This window comes from Nannospalax galili, unplaced genomic scaffold, assembly GCF_000622305.1.
Source record: "Nannospalax galili isolate Female #2095 unplaced genomic scaffold, S.galili_v1.0 scaffold547, whole genome shotgun sequence".
Lineage (NCBI taxonomy): Eukaryota > Metazoa > Chordata > Mammalia > Rodentia > Spalacidae > Nannospalax > Nannospalax galili.
In genome coordinates, this window is record NW_008355824.1 from 751,076 (window position 1) to 769,477 (window position 18,402).

Sequence of the window (18,402 nt, forward strand, 5' to 3'; positions counted from 1 at the left end):
GTTTTTATACCATGTTTTTTTATCATTGACTTCCCCCCCTATCAGCACCTTTCTTATAGACCCCTCACTGGATTTCATGTACTCTATCATATGTATTAAGGCCTATCATAGTCAGATTTGTGCCCCCAAATGTCTTCAGTATGGATCCATCCACTGGAGCCTGGTTAACCTACCAAGAGTCACATCCTTAAAAGAGACTGACTCCCCTTCCCAGTGGCCATCAGTTTCCAGTAGATCCTGAGGTAGGGTTGAGATTTTTTATCCACTTCCCCAGTCAGTGTGGGATTTTGTCTCATTTGAACTTATGTGGGACTTATGTATGTTGTCACCATTGAAATGAATTCATTTGACTAACTTCCTAGCTGTTTGGAAAACTCTGTTTCCTTGTGGTCATTTACCACCTCTTGCTCTTAGAATCTTTCTCCCACCTCTTCCACAATGATCTGTAAGCTTTTGAAGGCAGCAGTTTGATACAGGTGTCCAATTCAGGAATAATCACTCTGCAGTCTTATTCTCTGCACATTGGTCAGTTGTGGGTTTCTGTGTTAATCACCATCTGTTACATAAAGAAACTTCTCTGGTGAGAATTGAGAGATGTATTAATTGATGGGTATAGCAAGTCTTTAGGAGTTGCTTTAATACTGTGTCTTAATCTAGCAGAATACTAGTATTGGACTTTCCCCTATGGCCTGTGGCCTGTCTAACCACTTGTTACTAGGTCTAATATCAATGTCAAGTATGGGCTCCATCTTAAGAAATGGACCTTAAATCTAATTAGAAAATGATTGGTTACTCTTATGATATTTGTGCCACTATTTCACCAGAGGTCATGTCTTGCCAGGCCAGTTGTTAAAACATGCAGGATTCACAGCTGGGTAATGGTTCATACTCTGGAGTCTGAACTTGAGGTGTTTTGTTTCAAATCGTAGATGCCAACAAGATTCAGATGAGCTATTGAAACTGGCAATATCTATAAGTGAAACCTTGAAAGAGAAGGTAAATATAAAGTTATGGTCAACTTAATATTCATTTATAACATAAATGTTCTGCATATTAATATTTTCCTACATTCGAATCTTACCTTGCTACTTACAGAGTCTATAACAGTAAATGAGTTTTTTTATATTGTTCTACTTTAGTTTGTTTTATCTATAAAATTAGGTTAGCTCACCTCACAAGATTGTTGTGTACATTAAATAATTTTATTTTGTAAAGCACTTAGAATACCATGTGAAATGTAATACTTACTGTTTGCTGCTATTGGTGTTATATTAGTATTGTTCTGTGAATAAAACTACAAATACTTATAATTTGGATTTTGGTGTGAACATGTATTTTCTTTCTTTTTTGTGTGAACATGTATTTTCATTTCTCTCCCAAAATATCTAGAAATAATATTACAAATTCATATTATAAATGTAAAATGTGTTTAATTTTCTAAGAAATTGCCAAAATGTTTTTCAAAGCAGCTGTACTCTTGTCTTCCCCACAAGGGCTACATGAGCTTCAGTTGCACTTAGCTCTTCAAAACTGTTTCCTCTCTGATGGTAACCATATTACTATTTGTAAATGTATCTTATGGTAGGTTTGATCTGCATTTCACTAATGACCATGAATCTGAGCATATATTTATGTTCCTATGTGCCATTTGTACTTTAGATAAAATGGGTTTTGAGATCTTTGCCTATTTCTTATTAGCTATCCTATTTTCCTAATGATTAGGAGTGCTTTATATGTATTTTTATATTTTGATGAGTCTTTTATCAAATATATATTTTTTAATTATCTTATATTTATCTTTTTTCCCTCATGGTTTATGCCCCATTTTTTCTACAAATTTTACTTTTCCGTTTTGCAGTGTTGAAATCTAGCCTGGGACTTATGCATACTAAGCAAGTATCTACCACTAAGCTACATCCCTAGGCATGAATTTTTTTTTTAACTCAGGGTCACAGAGCTCTTCTGTTTTTCTAAAAGTTTTCTAATTTGGTAGATTTGTAATTTCCTTAAAGATCTGGTCCTGGTCTTTGCTTTGTTAGGAGAGTCTACTTGTGCTTTATTCTCTCTGCTCATTAAAGGTCTATTTAGATTTTTTTTTTTAATATCCTGTTGGTTCAGTTTTGATAAGTCATAGATGTACAGAAATTTACTTCTTTTGGATTTTCTAAATTGTTGGTATATTTTAAAATTTATTTTATGTATATACATGTATTGCCTGCATGTATGTAAGTGCACCCATGTTATGCAGTGTCTGCGGAGGTCAGAAGAAGGCATTAGATCCCCTAGAACTAGAGTTAAGGACAATTGCTAGCTGTCATGTCGGTGCTGGGAATCGAACCCGGGTCCTCTGAAAGAGCAGCCAGTGCTCTTAACAACTGAGCCATCTCTCTGGTCCCTTGTTATTTTTATTTTATGTATATGAGTGTATTGCCTGCATGTAGGTAGGTGCATCCATGTCATACAATACCCATGGAGGTCAGAAGAGGGCGTCAGATCCCCTGGAACTGGAGTTATGGACAATTGTTAGCTGCTTTGTGGGTGTTGGAAATCAAACCTGGGTCCTCTGCAAAAGCAGTCGTGCTCTTAACTGCTGAGCCATCATTCCAGGCCCAAATTGTCAGTATATTTTTTAAAAATATTCTCTATTATGCATTTCAGTAGTTTCTGTTGTAAGAACTCACTTGCATCTCAAGTTTAATTGATCTGGGCTTCTTCCTTCCCTCGGCTTCCTTCTTTCCATCCTCCTCTCCTTCCTTTTTATGGTTAGCTTACTAGCGTGTCAATCTTTTTTTTTTTAATTGATATTTGTGTGTGTGTATGTGTTTCATATAGAACATCCCAAATAATCATCTTTATACCCCCATCCCAATGGCACTCTCCCATACCCCCACTGGAGCCCATATACTCTGTCATCCCTGTTACTGCCTACTGTGTTGTCAGAACCCCCAGCCATTCCCCAGTGCAAGTCCATCCACTGAGCCTAGTCAGCCTATCTAGAGTGCCTTGTTTTATGAAGGTCAACTCTTCTTCATCTAGTAGCACTCAGCTGCTAACATTCCTTTGGATAAGATTGAGTTCTGCTGTTCATTTTCCCAGTTCTATGCTGGGTTACTGTCTGCCTGAGTTTGCATGGGACTTGTGTATGCTGACACCTGTGCCATAGAATCATGTGAGCAGGTTCCCGGGAGCTTGTAAGACTCTTGTTTCCATATGGTCATGCCCTAGAATCATATGAGCAGGTTCCCAGGAGCTTCTAAGACTCTTGTTTCCATATGGTCATGCCCATCTTCCCTGGCTCTTACAATCTCTCCACTCCCTCTTCTTCAATGGTCCCTAGCCTTGGGTGAATGAAGTTTAATAAAGGAGTCCTGTCCAAGGACCATTATTTAGCAGACTCTTGATTTCTACACTTTGTTCATTTGTGACCTTTTGTGTTTCTGGCCCTCCACTGCATGGGGGAGCTTCATTATTGAGAACTGATTCCTTAGTGTCCTCTTCTTTATCCCTGTTCTAAGTTCTATGAGCCTTAGGTATAGAGGTTGCATTGCAGATGTGTTGCTTAGGCCTGGGAAATTCATAAACAATGTCCGTATGTGACCAGTTGTGGTACTTGGTATTAGTCTCTGCTACAAAGTGGGTGTCTTTGATGAGTGGTGACTGCAATATTTGTCTGTAAATATAAGGATACATATTTTGCACATAGTAAGAAATCACGTTAGTCTAGCGATGTGTGAATTTGGGGGTTTTCTCTAAGATCTATGACCACTCTGGCCATGTGTATTAAGTCATGTTACAGTACCACACATGAATTTTCTCCCTTTGAGTGGGCTTTTAGTCAAATTAGGTAGCTGTTGATTGCCCACAAGACAAAAGTGCCACTACTGTACCAGTGGAGTATGCTGTGGTGTGCGTCAGTCTTTTTTAGCCTTTCAAAGAATCAACTCTTCTGTTTCGTTATTTTTTAGATTTCCATTTCATTTATTTCAGCTCTGATCTTGATTATTTCTAATATTATATTTGACTTTGGTTATTTCTTACTTCCTAAACCATCAGCTGGGAAGACTATTTGCTGTCTCTTATTTTTTAATGTAAGAAGGAAGTTTATAACTGCCTCTGCTATCATAATGACTTCCATCATTTTATACAATGAATATTTGCTCATAATAAAAATAATTTTTAAGTAAAGCAAATAACAAAATGCCTGCCTTTTCTGTGTCCCAATGTTTCTGATAAATGGTATTTTTATTTTTATTTGATCCTGGGAAAATTTAATTCTCCCCAATCTCCAATTTCCAATCCCCAATTTCATTCATGACCCACTGATGGTCAATACTGTAATGTCAGTCTTCTGTGTGCTTATATGATTTCTATAGTTTCTCTTGCTGTTGAATGCTATTATTGATCCATTGTGATCTAGTAAGATAAAATTATTTCAGATTTTTTTGTTGTTATTGTTTCTTTTAGAGTTGTTTGATGGCCAAATTGTGATCAATTGAATGGGGCTAATAAAATAAGTATGTGTATCCCATAGCTGTTAGGTGGAATGTTTTATAAAAGTCTGTTTGGTCTAAGGCTCAGTTTAATTCTGAGTTTTCTTTTTTGATTTTTTTTTTCCTAGATAACTGTTGATGAGCGTGTAGTATTAAGATCTCCACCACTTTATCTTGACTTATTTGTCCCTTTACGCCCCTTAGTGGTTTGTTCATTAAAAGTGCAAAATTTGGTGCATATATATGTACAATAATTTTATTTTCTGGATCTATTTTCCTTTTAATAGTATGTAGTAACCTTCTTGACTTATTTTTTTTTTTATTTGCTCTCTGTTTTGTCATGAGTATAGCTACTAGCTTGTTTTGGATTAATTTGCAACATTTTCCATCCTTGTGTCTGTGTGTCTTGCCAAGTAAGGCATGATTCTTGCAAACATTAAGCAACTGGATCTTGTTTTTCATCCAGTTGCCTACTCTTTCTTTGACTTTTCATTTATACTTGGGCTTACTACTGAGAGATGTTCTAATTCATGTAATTTTGTTGGTTTTTTTACTGATTGATTACTTAGTTCTTTTCTTTCTCACTCATTTTCAGAGTTTGCTGATTTACCAAGTTGAACATGTTTCTTTTTTTAGTTCCCATTTATTACTCTTAGGAAATTTATTCTTCCCTGTGCTCTTATATTTGGAACTATGTTTGTTTTCTGTGTTTAGGATTCTTTTAAACTATCTTCTGAATACTAAGAGGTCATGAAATGCTTTTTAAAAAAATTTTTTTTCTCAGCCGGGCGTGGTGGCTTACGCCTTTAATTCCAGCACTCAGGAGGCAGAGGCAGGTGGATCTCTATGAGTTTGAGGCCAGCCTGATCTTCACAGTGAGTTCCAGGTCAGCTGAGGCTACAAGGAGACCCTATCTCAAAAAGACAAAAAAAAAAGGAAAAAATTTTTTTCTCAGGCCTTGGAAGGTTCTTGTTTCTGCATATATTTTATGATTTATAAAATGTACAGCTGTTAGGACATAAACCTTTCTGCTTTTATATGGATGAGGAACTCCTGGTTGGTTGTTTACCTCATATCAGAGGTGTGCTGCCAGCACAGGTACCAGCATGAGAAATGCCCAAGCAACAGCTGCATTTCTACCCAGTGCCTCTAGGGCTCCAAGAGTGTAGAAAACACCATACCAAAACATTCTGTGCTGGTGGAATGAAACCTGGCCTGGACAGAGGATCTTTCATGTCCAGCCTTCCAACTGTGCCGGTCTGCTTCCTTCTGCAGTGCAGGCTGAACTTCTGTCACACAAACTTGCATCTGTGTATCCATTCCAAGTCCCAGCCAGTTTCCTGGGCCAGTACTGATCTCAGAGTGGTCACTTATTTAGTCAGTGTATGTGGGAGGTCGTTAGAGCTTGGAAAGTTTTTGTTTGGTTGGTTGATTAGTTTTTTTAATGTGAGACTTTTGCTCTCCCTGGTCAAAAGGTTTGAAAGGTGAGACCTTTGTTACGATGATTTACTACCATTGCCCCAGGGAGCAAGCTCAGGGCCCATTCTGTGTCTGCTTGCTACCTGAGTCTCAGATCTTTGGTCTTAGGCTAAATTTTTGCAGTTCTAGATTATGTGGCTGTGTTCATCTGGACTTTCCTTTTCTCTTCTTGTTGATACTCACCTGACAAGATTTTCCTCTGTCTAGTTAATCTACTGATAGGATCTGTTGCTTCTTTTCCATATCTAAAGTTCAATTTCTGGATTTCACCTGATCTCTAATGTCTGCATTTACTGTACTTCTATGCCCTTCCATGCCAGACTCTATAACCGTACCCCTGATGTTGTATGTCAGACTCAGAACTGCAGGAAAGTGCTAAGTATCTCTAAGTATCACCTCACCCTTTTTTAAGTTACTTTTTGTGTATGATTTTATGCTTCCTTTCACTTTTCTAGGTTCAATTTTTCTATAGTTTCATTGTTTTGAAAATTCAGGTTATTTCCAAATATGGCTAACATTGTAGCATTGACTTTAACAAAAGCTGTATATTGTAAATTTTCATGTTCATTCTGAATGACTAACAGACTTGTCAAAAAGGGAAAAATTGAGCAGAGACTAGTAGAAAGAAATACTGCTTAAGGTGATATGCAAATGAGTGTCTTTCATAAGATTAAGATATTTTTATTTAGGGAAACAATAGTTTAGGGGTTGTGTTGTATTTTTCAGAAATTCTAATACAGATATTTAGTCATTAAAATTTGATGGGTATTGTGTGAATATTGTTAATATCGCTGTTCCCCATGGTTTATCTTTCAGCCTGAAGTCAATACTGACATTGTACACTGGCTCTCTTGGACTGCTCAAGGCTTTTTACCCCCACTTGCTGCAGCAGTAGGGGGTGTTGCCAGCCAAGAAGTATTAAAAGCTGTGACAGGGAAGTTTTCTCCTTTGTGCCAGTGGGTTAGTTTTTTTATTTTCCTATTTCTTTACATTTAAGGTTGAGTGCTCACCCATAAAATGAATGTGTTGTATATTATATTAATATGTTAAAAAAGGAGAGGCAAGTAACTTAATTCTGTCATTGAAATTCATAAACTTAATTCTTCATTTGAAATTAATAAAATTATATATTTTGACTGTTGAGCTATAACCCAGTTACTCTCCCAAATGTTTCCTACCATGTGAGAATAAAGGATTTAATTTACTGTGCTATAGTCATTCCCTAGTACTGTTGGCTTAGCATTCTTGGGTTCTCAGGACTCTTGAACTTACTACTCTACTATGTTTTAAATTGGCCGTCATAAGAATGATTAGCATCCAAAATGTCATCATGAGTCTTCACTTTTCCTTCCTAAATATAAACATCTAAAGATGGAGGACATAAGAATAATACAAGGTTTTTTTTCCTTTTTTTTCATTTTTTAACTGAATTTTTACAATTTTCATATAGTATAGTTTAGTGGTGTTTAGATCCCCTCCCCTATCCATACTTCCCCTCACTGCCCCCCTCCCAATTTATTGTACTGTCTTTTTAAAAAATATTTTATTTATTATATTTATTTTATGTATATGAGTATATTGCCTGGATGAGTATAAGTGCATCCATTTCATTTAATGCCTGTAGAGGTCAGAAGAGGGCATCACATTCCTTGGAACTGGAGTTACAGTTCATATATAGCAGTCATATATATACATATAGATGTCAATATATAAAAATATATGGGGCTGGAGAGATGGTTCAGCAGTTAAGAGGACTGACTGCTCTTGCAGAGGACTCAGTACCCACGTGGTGGCTAGCAACCCTTCGTAACTCCAGATGGTTATTATATATTTTACAATGGGAATGATAACAGGTTTTAGGACTATGTAAAATAAAAACATTACTAGATGGAATTTAACTAGATGGAATTTCACCTGTTACCAGAAGGTGAAAAAAACTTGACAGCGTGTCTCAAAGGACACATTGTTCTGATCCTTCCTACTACTGAGTTTGAGTATAGCATTCATTGCACCCAACATAATGCTATTCTTCTGCTAAATTAATATAAATGACAAGTTGATTTTTAGAAATTTGATTTAGTTATAGCTAACAGCATCATGTCAAATACAAATGAATTATGTTATTAACATAGATTCTACATTATAAATTTAATTATTTGATCATGTTTAAATTTACATAAGTTATTTAAATGAAAATAAGAGTAAGACAAGGTTACGTTTTTTATTAATTTAAACTAATTTATTTGATATTAAATATGCTAAAATTGCCTTCCTGGATCCTTTCCTCTGTAATATATGTAGTTAAAGATACCATATACTATATCCAAGTTGGAAAATAAATATAGACTAGGTGCTTGCTGCTCAAAGCCTAATCAAATTGCTTTTTCAAATGTAACTGAAATTGAATGGAACCTATGAAGTTTTTATGTAGTTATGAAAAGCAGATTTTGAGGTAAAATTTCTTGTTAAGATGAGAAAAAATGATGTTTGGAATGGATAAGTGACATGAATTAAATAATATACCTTTTGACAGTTCTTTGAGGTTTTACCATTTTTCATGAGAAAATATAAACTTTTAAAAAATTTTTTATTTATTTTTTATTTTATGTGTATGCGTGTATTGCCTGCATCTAGGTAAGTGCACCTGTGTTGTGCAGTGCCCGTGGAGGTCAGAAGAGGCTGTCGGATCCCCTGCAACTGGAGTTACAGACAGTTGTTAGCTACCATGTGGGTGTTGGGATTCGAACCCGAGTCTTCTGCAAGAACAACCAGTGTTCTTAACTGCTGAACCATCTCTCCATCCTGAGAAAATATAAACTATTATAAACAGTTTTTCTAATATTTATACTCAATTGCCATTTTATTATCTTTTCCTGTGATTACTATTAAATAACAAGAGCTGCTTTTCTTAGTGATTTATTTAAATTTTATACGTAGTAAATCGTTTTTAATCTTCTACTTTAAGTTGTATCTCGAAGGAGCAGATATTGTCGAGTTCCTACGCAATCCTGAATGTAAAGAGTTTCTCCCACGGTAATACTGAAAATTGAGTTGCTTTTTCTAGTAGTATCTCTTTAAGAGGCAAAGATTTAGCATTTTTAGGCAAGCATGCATGGTATCTTTCCTCTTAACTTTTTCTTTTGCAGTTATTTCTTCTTTAGGGTTAAATATTATAATAACATGTCTCTTTATCACTCTGTATATACTGAATATAAAGTTTTAAATTGAATACTGTAAGAATGATTAGCATTTAGAATGTCATGATATTAATGGAAAAGATTGCTATATGCAATTTTATATAAATTACTCTTTACCTATTGGGGCCATAAATCTTTTTCAGAATCAGTTTGAACTTTAACGATTTCTTTATCCCTGAAAAATACATAATCCAGAGTTCTTCCTTCAATTTAAATGTATTAATAAGTCTAAGTCCCAGTCTCCTAGAATTTTTTTTTAAATCATAGTATTAGAATTTTATTTCTTTCTAGAATATAGTAATCCCTCCTCATCTTTATTTCACTTTCTGAGATTTTAGGTACCTAAAAATGTCAAAAATACAAAATAGGAAATTGTAGAAATAAACAATTGAAAATTTATAAAAATTTACATAAGAAATCCCTTTTATTTTTATTTTTGTGTACGCCTATGTGAGCTTATGTACACCACATGAGTATAGGAGCCCACAGAGGCCAGAAGAGGCCGTTGGATCCCCCGGAACTCTTGAGTTACAGGCAGTTGTGCACCACTGTGTGGGTGCTGGGAACTGATCCTGGGTCCTCTGGAAGAGCTCTAAACTCTCATCACTGCTGAGCTATCTCTCTAGTCCCTACAGTTGATAAGTTTTAAATCACATGTAGTTTTGTGTAGTATGATGGCATCTCACACTGTCCTTCCTGGGACATGAATCATCCTTTTGTCTGCCCTGTTATCATTTAGAGACCATCTCTGTGGATATCACAGTTGCTTACATTCAAACTGACCCTTATTTTACTTAACAGTGTGTCCCCAAACTCAGTAGTAATAATGCTAGTGGTAGCAGTATACCAAAAAGAAGAAAGTAGAAAGTAATCTCTGGGTGAAAATTTTGAATCTAAGAAAACAAAAAGTTCTGTGTGGCCCCTGGTACTAGTTCTACTTGGGGGAGGGGGCAGAAATACATTCAAGACATAGTGGAAACTCAGTAAAACAAATAAGAAATAACTAAAACCAAATTTTTAAAAAATAAAATTTTACGCATAAAATTAGAAAGAAGAGAAAAAGAAATTTGTGCTAGTTTTTTCTTTGTGCCTCAACCTGCAAAGTTAGCACCACAGTGTATGGTAAATGCTTAATTAAGATGAAATGTCATGACTGTATATATGTATATATATGGCAAATTTAAATTTGCATAGATATTAGTGTCATTTAATGTTTCAGGCACCCACTGATGATGATCTTGGAATGTATTTCCTGGGGTGGGAGTGAGGCGCTACTATAAAGTCATCTTGACTTGTCATTTAACTTAAAAAGTCAAGTGGACATTGGTGGGGTCTTTTTCTAAAAAGGCAATTCACCTGATGGTTTGGGGAAAACTCTTTAAGTATATTCTGTTTTAGAGCACAATATTAAATTGGTATTAACAATAATGAAACTTTTTATTGTATGTTTCTTCAGAGGAGATAGGTATGATGCCTTACGAGCTTGCATTGGAGATACATTGTGTCAGAAGCTACACAATTTGAATGTCTTTTTAGTAAGTATGAATAATAATGGGAATAAATTGTATATTCAAACTGTTATGAAGATCAGTTTATTAGAGTAAATTGGAGTCAATTCATAATCTAGGGAATTTGTGCATTTTGAAATAAAATATAAATAATGATAGCTTTTGATATTAAATGGTTTTCTATAAGTCCATAAAAATTGTTTTTCTTCTCTAAGTTAAGGAATAAGTAAATGTATTCTTTCTTAAATGTCTTATACTATTTCCAGAGAAATTTTCCACAAGAACATTTTCTTTTATTATTAGCCAATCTTGAAAATACTGATGTGATGAATATACTGTGTGTGATAGTGATCATTTTTGTAAAGTGATATTTTAGAGGTTAGCAACTGTAGCTGAGCTTTTGCATGTATATGGAACCTGTTATAGGTAGGCTTCAGATGAGCCTGTTTTACTTAAAACTCTTAAAAATACTTCTGGCCAATCAAATGAGTTTTGTGAAATGCCTAAACGTAAAGATTGTTTTTCATTATTATCTAGTACTAGTTTTTTAGTTGTAATTTTCTATCCTCTTTAAGAACTGAACTCAGTGTTCAGCTTTAGTTTGAAATTTTCAGATGTCCTCCTTTTAAAAAAGATATTGCAAATACTGTGTTTTCCTTATTTGTTGTATTTTTTACAAAGCATTATAAACCTGTAAAAGTAAAATCTATCACAAATGAATCACAAATGATCATTTTTAAAATATTTGTTTAATATTTTAAGCATTTGAAGAAAATTAGTATTAAGTTGTTCTAAGTAGTTTTATTAAGTCTGACAATCATTTTTCTCTTCCATAGGTAGGATGTGGAGCCATAGGCTGTGAAATGTTGAAAAATTTTGCTCTACTAGGTGTTGGTACAAGCAAAGAGAAGGGATTGGTAAGATATAAACCTTTAAGAATTAAATGTTTATATTTCTGGGGCTAGAGAGATGATTCAGCAGTAAAGAGCATTGGCTGCTTTTGCAGAGGACTCAGGTTCCATTCCCAGCACCCGCATGGCAGCTAACAACCATTGATAACTACAGTTCCAGGGGATCCGACATCATCCTCTAACATCCTCAGGCATTACACAACCTAGTACACTTACATACATGCAGGCAGTACATTCATGCACATAAAATAAAAATAATAAAATATTTTTTAAATGTTTATATTTAAACTGTGTTCAACTATATAGACTTATTTTTCAGATAGGTCATTAAACTAGGAACTGGAAAACTCTGATTACCTTATCATTTTTTAAGTGATAAATAACTTTTTCTACTCTTTAGTTCTTTTCTGTCTCAATTTCTGTGAAACTAAAATCTGTCCTTTCTTCCATTTAGTATCACTGTCAAGATCAAATGTGAAAGGGCTTTGCAAACTGGAAAACATAATATTACTGTTTTGTTACACTGTTGAATAAATCTTAACATGAGAGATGACAAGCCCAATGGTCTGAGTTTGATTCCTTAGAAACATGTAATGGAAGGAGAGAACCTCCACACTGAATGCGTAACACATGTGCACCCACTCAGACTTATGCACATACACATACATCATACACGATAATAAAAATTTTTTAATGTAAAAAGGATAAATGTTGAAATTCAGAAAGAGATAGCTCCTCTGTGACTAATCGCATAGTTCTGAAAGTTAACAGGGATATTTTCAACCTCTATATTTAAGAAAGTTTTGAAGAAGAGGTATAAAGTTAGTTATCTAATTATCTTCTTTGGGGTACTCATATGCTAAACATTAATTATAATTAAATATAACCATAGTAATATAGTATTGGTAACCATTTTGAAAGATTTTTTTAATGACTTTTATAACCAGAATAATTTGAGAGTATTGTTGCCGTCATACTGAGAAATGAAAACAGTGATTTATTTTATTCTTCTCTTGATACTAGGTTACAGTTACAGATCCTGACCTGATAGAAAAATCGAACCTAAATAGACAGTTCCTGTTTCGCCCTCATCATATACAAGTATGTCACTGTTGTCTTCAAATTTAAGGCATCTGTTTCACAAAAAGAAGTATTTTCTGTTCATAAATTGATTAAAAATAGTCATTAGATCACCACTATTCTTTGTTAGAACTTTCAAGATTATTACATAATGAGAAGAACAAATGGGGGAAATATAAAAGTAAGTATATTGAAACAAGCTAATTTGAAGTTTTAACAAATCACAAACTTGTGCCATACTTTTTCTTTTTGTTTTAATATAAAACAAGTATGGTTTAATATTTAGAATTTATTTGCTACTTTTGATTAATATCCTCCTTTGTTGTAAAAGATACTTGTTCTTGCTGGGGTGGTGGTGCACACCTTTAATCCCAGCACTCAGGAGGAAGAGGCAGGCAGATCTCTTGAGTTCAAGGCCAGCTTGGTCTACCTAGTGAGTTCCAGACCAACTGGGGCTACAGGGAGACCTGGTCCCAAAATAACCAAAAAAAAAAAGACAATGTATAGATTATTTGGGTTAGTCTCATGACTGTGTTGATACTTCATTCATATATATAAAACAAGTGATTATAATATGGATTCAATCATAGTTCTTCCTTTCTGTCTAACATTTAGTCCTTGTTTTTTTATTTGTTACTTGTTTAGAAACCTAAAAGCTATACTGCCGCTGATGCAACTCTGAAAATAAATCCTCAGTTAAAGATAGATGCACACCTGAACAAAGTTTGTCCAGCCACTGAGACCATTTATAATGATGAATTTTACACTAAGCAAGATATCATTATTACAGCACTAGATAATGTGGAAGCCAGGAGATATGTGGACAGGTATGTTCTACTTTTGTATTCCACTCTCACTTTTTGAAAACTTTTTGAAAACTTTTCTGATTATTCTTTGTGTTCCTATTTTAATAGTACTCAAACTCTAGTGTGCTAATAATGTCCCATTCTACTTAGAAAAATTCAAACTTGGTAGCAACCTAAATGTTTTTCACACAGTACCTATTCTCATCCACTGCTCCAGTTTTAAATGTACTTGGTCTACCCTGGCTCTCTTTATTCCTTGTAGGCTTATATGTATGTATTTTGAGGTATTACAAGACTTTAACTCTTTTTACTTGAATCATTTTTTGGCCTTAGGAAGTTGTATTTCTTCTCCTCCTCCCAAAATTTCTGGCTCCAAATGTATCTGCCTGTTCTTTAGGTTAAGTTGTTCTCTCAGCCTTTCTGTTTCATCCTAAATCTCTTTCTTGAAACAGACGTTCTTTAATCTCTGAATCTACCTTTCTCAATACTTTTACCTTCGTGGCACTTACTTTTATTGACATATATGCTTACTTAATGTTTGTTTCTTCAGTAAGTCTTTGAGCCAGAGACCATTTATTTTCCACCACTTTTTCTTTAGTGCCAATCACATAATTTCATTTCATGTGATTTATGAAATCAGTCTATGAATGGATGACTGAAAATGTATATACCTTATGTAGACTTTTTTATATTATTGTATTAGTACTTAATGTTAGGATACTAGAACACATACATAAACAGGGAACACTTACAAGTTGAGCAGTGAGTGAGAAGACTAATTTTGAGCAGAGGAAAGAAAAGTAAGATTTATTTTTATATGTATGAGTATATACCTACCTGTTCGTATGTGCCACATGTACAGACCTGGTGCCCTCAGAGAACAGAAGAGGGAATTGGATCCCCTTGAACTGGAGTTATAGGTGGTTGTGAGCTGACATGTGGATTCTAGAAACAAAACCTGGGTCTTCTTCAAGAGCAGTAAGTGCTCTTAACCGCTGAGCCATCTCTCCAGCCACCAAGAAAAAGAAATTATTTAATAATTTATTACATTTTTGTGTGTGTGTGTACGAATTGGAAGAGGGAGCACACATATATTGGCATGTGTGTGGAAGTCAGAGGATAGCTTATGGGAGTCAGTTCTCATGCTCCACCAAGTAGGCCTCTGGGATTAGACTCCATTTTTCTGTCTTGGCAACAGACACTTTTGCCTACTGAGCCATCTGGCCAACCTGAAAAACAAGAAAATCTTAAGTAAGAAATCCCAAGAAATTAAAGTGGGTAGAACATGAGCAGTGATAGTTCTTAGTTAATATTGTTTGGGATAAGAACAGCTTGAGAAGACATAGTGTGGTAGAACTTACATTCAGAAAGTAATCAAAAAATAGAAGACAAGAGAAGCAAGAATAAAATAGTTAATAATTAAGCTGGAAACTCAGTTAACAAACCCCAGGATTTGGTGGTAGTAGTATAAGGGAGAAACAAAAATTGCATGTTGAACAACAAATTTTGTCGGTGTGGTAGGGCAGGAAGTAGAAATGTCCAGCGGGTCATGTAACAATTCCTAAGGTACTGTATTCAGGAAATGCTCAGTATGTGAAATGTCAAAGAGAAAGTAGGGGATATCCTTTGTTTACTTGTTACTAATCATGTTTGTGTTTTCAAACAGTCGTTGCTTAGCAAATCTTCGGCCTCTTTTAGATTCTGGAACAATGGGCACAAAGGGACACACTGAAATTATTGTGCCTCACTTGACTGAATCTTATAATAGTCACGTAAGTCAGTATTTTGAAGTAAATGCCTGTCTTTATAGCTCATAAATTTTTGTCTTCATCAATGAATCAATAAATTTGACTTAGCTTTCTTAACCTTAGTTTTTGCTCTGCCTCTTAGATTAATGCATATGCATGTGCATTCTGTATTTTTAAATTTTTTGAACTTTTTTTTTTTTTTGCGGGTGGGGGTTTTTTGAGACAGGGTTTCCCTGTAGCCATGGCTGGCCTGGAACTCACTACACCAGGCTAGTCTCCATCTCACAAAGATTTGCATCCCTGTGCCTCCTGAGTGTGCCACCACACCCAAATCTGAACATATGTTTTATATATATGTTCATGTGCATGTTTGTGTGGGTACGTGTATGTGTGTGGAGGCCAAAGTTCATTGTCAAGCATCTTTCTCAAGTGTTTTCTCACTGAATCCTGGAATTCACAGATTTAACTAAACTGGCTAGCCAATAAACACTAGGGATCCTGCTGTTTCCCAGCACTGAGATTTACAAGCATGTGCTGTACCTAACTTATGTGTGGATGCTAAAGATTAAATAAAATCTTCATACTTACACAGCAAATATTATACTGACTGGGCCATTTTCCCCAGGCCCTGAATGCTTTTTTAAAAATCATCAGAATTTTATGTTCTTTATGGACTACTATGCCTTACTATTTCCACAGCTGTTTACTTTTCTAACAACCTTAGAGCTTAAGATAGCTTGTTAAGAGCAATTAAACTTTTAGATTGAGAACAGAAGTATCACCAAAAACTTAAAATTATATTCATTTGCTGGTCTTTGGGTTTTATTGTGTTAGACATTAGGTGGCCTATAAAGAAATCAAGTATAGTCACTGCGTATTCATTTCTGGTTTATTCTCTCTAGGAATTTAAGCCCCTAGCATGAATTGTTAGAAATACTTGTGAAACCTGATAGAAATGCAAACCTTGGTGCTCTACCTAGAACCTAGCTGCACAGTCGGGTTCTTCTTAGGTGAAACCAAACTGTATGAGTATATATATTTTATGTAGATGGTGAAATGTAGCATTTTAACCTCCATAATGATTCTCTTGACGCTGCCGAAGTTAAAACTACTGATCTTAGAAGTAATTGCTAGCTTTATAACTTAAAACTGAGCAACTCAAGTAAAATAATTCAAAGACTATGATTTTTTTTTAGCAGTAACCCTTTATTTAATGGGTATTTTTGCTTTGGTAATTTTTAAAAATTTTCTGTGATTCATTATTTTCCCTATGTCCTCTCATGAAATATGTTGACACATATAGTGACTATACTTTAATAGACTAAACTGATGTTTAGTTAGGAGGTTAAATAAGGAAGAAATTATGATAACACTAGATTTCATTGGAAGATTTTCAAGTGGGGAATATTATAAAATTCTAAAAGTCCCCTCGATTCTCCATGTTTCCTAAACCGCCTATGCTTTTTTTTTTTAATCTCAAATTTATATAAAACAGAATTTAATTTTCCTCTGGTTTCCTTACTGAATTACAAAAATTTAGTGGTAGTTCATAAATCAGCCAATTAAAATTGAAGTCTTTTAAGTAAAAAAAAAATGAATTCCGTCATTTTTCATTCTATAGAACAGAAAGCCTAGACTGAACAAACCCACTAATAGATGAGGAATTCTTTGGCGCTTCTTCATCTAGAGAGACAACTTAGAAATTTCTCATTTTCTTTAATATATACTTTCTGTAGGAAACTACCAGGCATCTATTCCAAAATGTTTTTCGGCATGTAGATTCATGGTGCACTGAGCACTTACAATAAGGATTCTTGAATCATTTTCCAGGGTAGTGAGTAGTAGTGTTATAAAATTTTTTGTGACACCTGAGTTTTTGGAGAAAAGAATAAATAATGTATGGTGGTCTGCCATTAGGACTATATGTCAAATTACACCAGTGCCCAAATGATAAGTCATAATAAGATTCATGTTTATTATAGTACTATTAACAAATAGGTTAAATGTTAAAGGAATTAAGTTTTCCTTTTCTTGCCTTAAAATGGCAGATGTAAAATACATGGTTTGAATTTATTTTTGAATTAGTCAAAACTCAAAATTCAACCAAATATTTGGTATTACCTTATTGTCCTATCTTACAATAGCGGGACCCCCCAGAAGAGGAAATACCATTTTGTACTCTAAAATCCTTTCCAGCTGCTATTGAACATACTATCCAGTGGGCAAGAGACAAGGTAAAAGTTCTTTTCAAGGACATTATTTTCTTTGAATTACAAAAAAAAGATATTGCAATTTCCAAACATACTACTTTAACCCCTTTATTTCTTACAGTTTGAAAGTTCCTTTTCCCACAAGCCTTCATTGTTTAACAAATTTTGGCAAACCTATCCATCTGCAGAAGATGTCTTACAGGTAAAAGTAAATGCATTTAATACAGACCTAGTACTTTATGTCAATGTTAATCTTATTTTCCAGTTGCCTAAAAGTAATAAAGTTTACTTTATGAATAAACAGCAAAATGGTCATTTTGAGTACAGTTGGCCTCCATAACAGTTTATGTGGTTTAATCTTACAAGGATATGATAATAGTGCTAGAAGAGTAATAGATAATAAAAAGGCTTGGTAAACTCTGAGGAAACATTAAAGTGAAAATAATCGTGAGTAGATAATTAATCTTTTTGCTCTCATAATAAGATCAACTCCAAAGATATTCCCTTGCATTTCTTAATCCTGTATCACTAAAAAGGTCAACTTCCTATTATCTGTTACTTGGGACTCCCTATATGAAGCATCTATGTGGTACTTAGTAACATCTAGGAAAACTGAAGGTATCTTGTGAGTTAAGAAACTTCATAACTAGGGGCTGGAGAGGTGGTTCAGTGTTTAAGAGCACTGACTACTGTTACAGAAGGACCCCAGTTAAAATTCCAGCACCTGCATAGCAGCAAACAACTCCAGTTCCAAGGAATCCAACACCCTCTTCTGACCTCCATGGGCCTTGCCCAGCATGGGTCCACTTACATACATGTAGGCAGTACTCTCATTCCTCTCCTGAAAAAAGACATGAAAGAACCAAGACAAGGAAAACAGAGATAGTTTTAGCTGAAAATAATAATAAAAGTATTAATTACATGACCTGGTGTTTCAGGCGTTGACTAATACTTTGGAAGTGTTTGTTGTGCG

The 18,402-nt window shown here is 34.6% G+C and overlaps 1 protein-coding gene across 1 annotated transcript in view; it reads left to right on the forward strand.

The window, feature by feature from the left end:
• Uba6 (ubiquitin like modifier activating enzyme 6) overlaps positions 1-18,402 on the forward strand; it is a 102,883-nt gene that overhangs the window by 54,939 nt on the left and 29,542 nt on the right. Inside the window, exons 13-22 of the mRNA XM_008853825.3 lie at positions 930-996; positions 6,786-6,929; positions 8,935-9,002; positions 10,623-10,701; positions 11,511-11,591; positions 12,609-12,686; positions 13,311-13,492; positions 15,138-15,243; positions 17,364-17,453; positions 17,551-17,631. Of these exons, the coding sequence (XP_008852047.1) occupies positions 930-996; positions 6,786-6,929; positions 8,935-9,002; positions 10,623-10,701; positions 11,511-11,591; positions 12,609-12,686; positions 13,311-13,492; positions 15,138-15,243; positions 17,364-17,453; positions 17,551-17,631 (976 nt within the window). The remainder of the gene's footprint in view (positions 1-929; positions 997-6,785; positions 6,930-8,934; positions 9,003-10,622; positions 10,702-11,510; positions 11,592-12,608; positions 12,687-13,310; positions 13,493-15,137; positions 15,244-17,363; positions 17,454-17,550; positions 17,632-18,402) is intronic.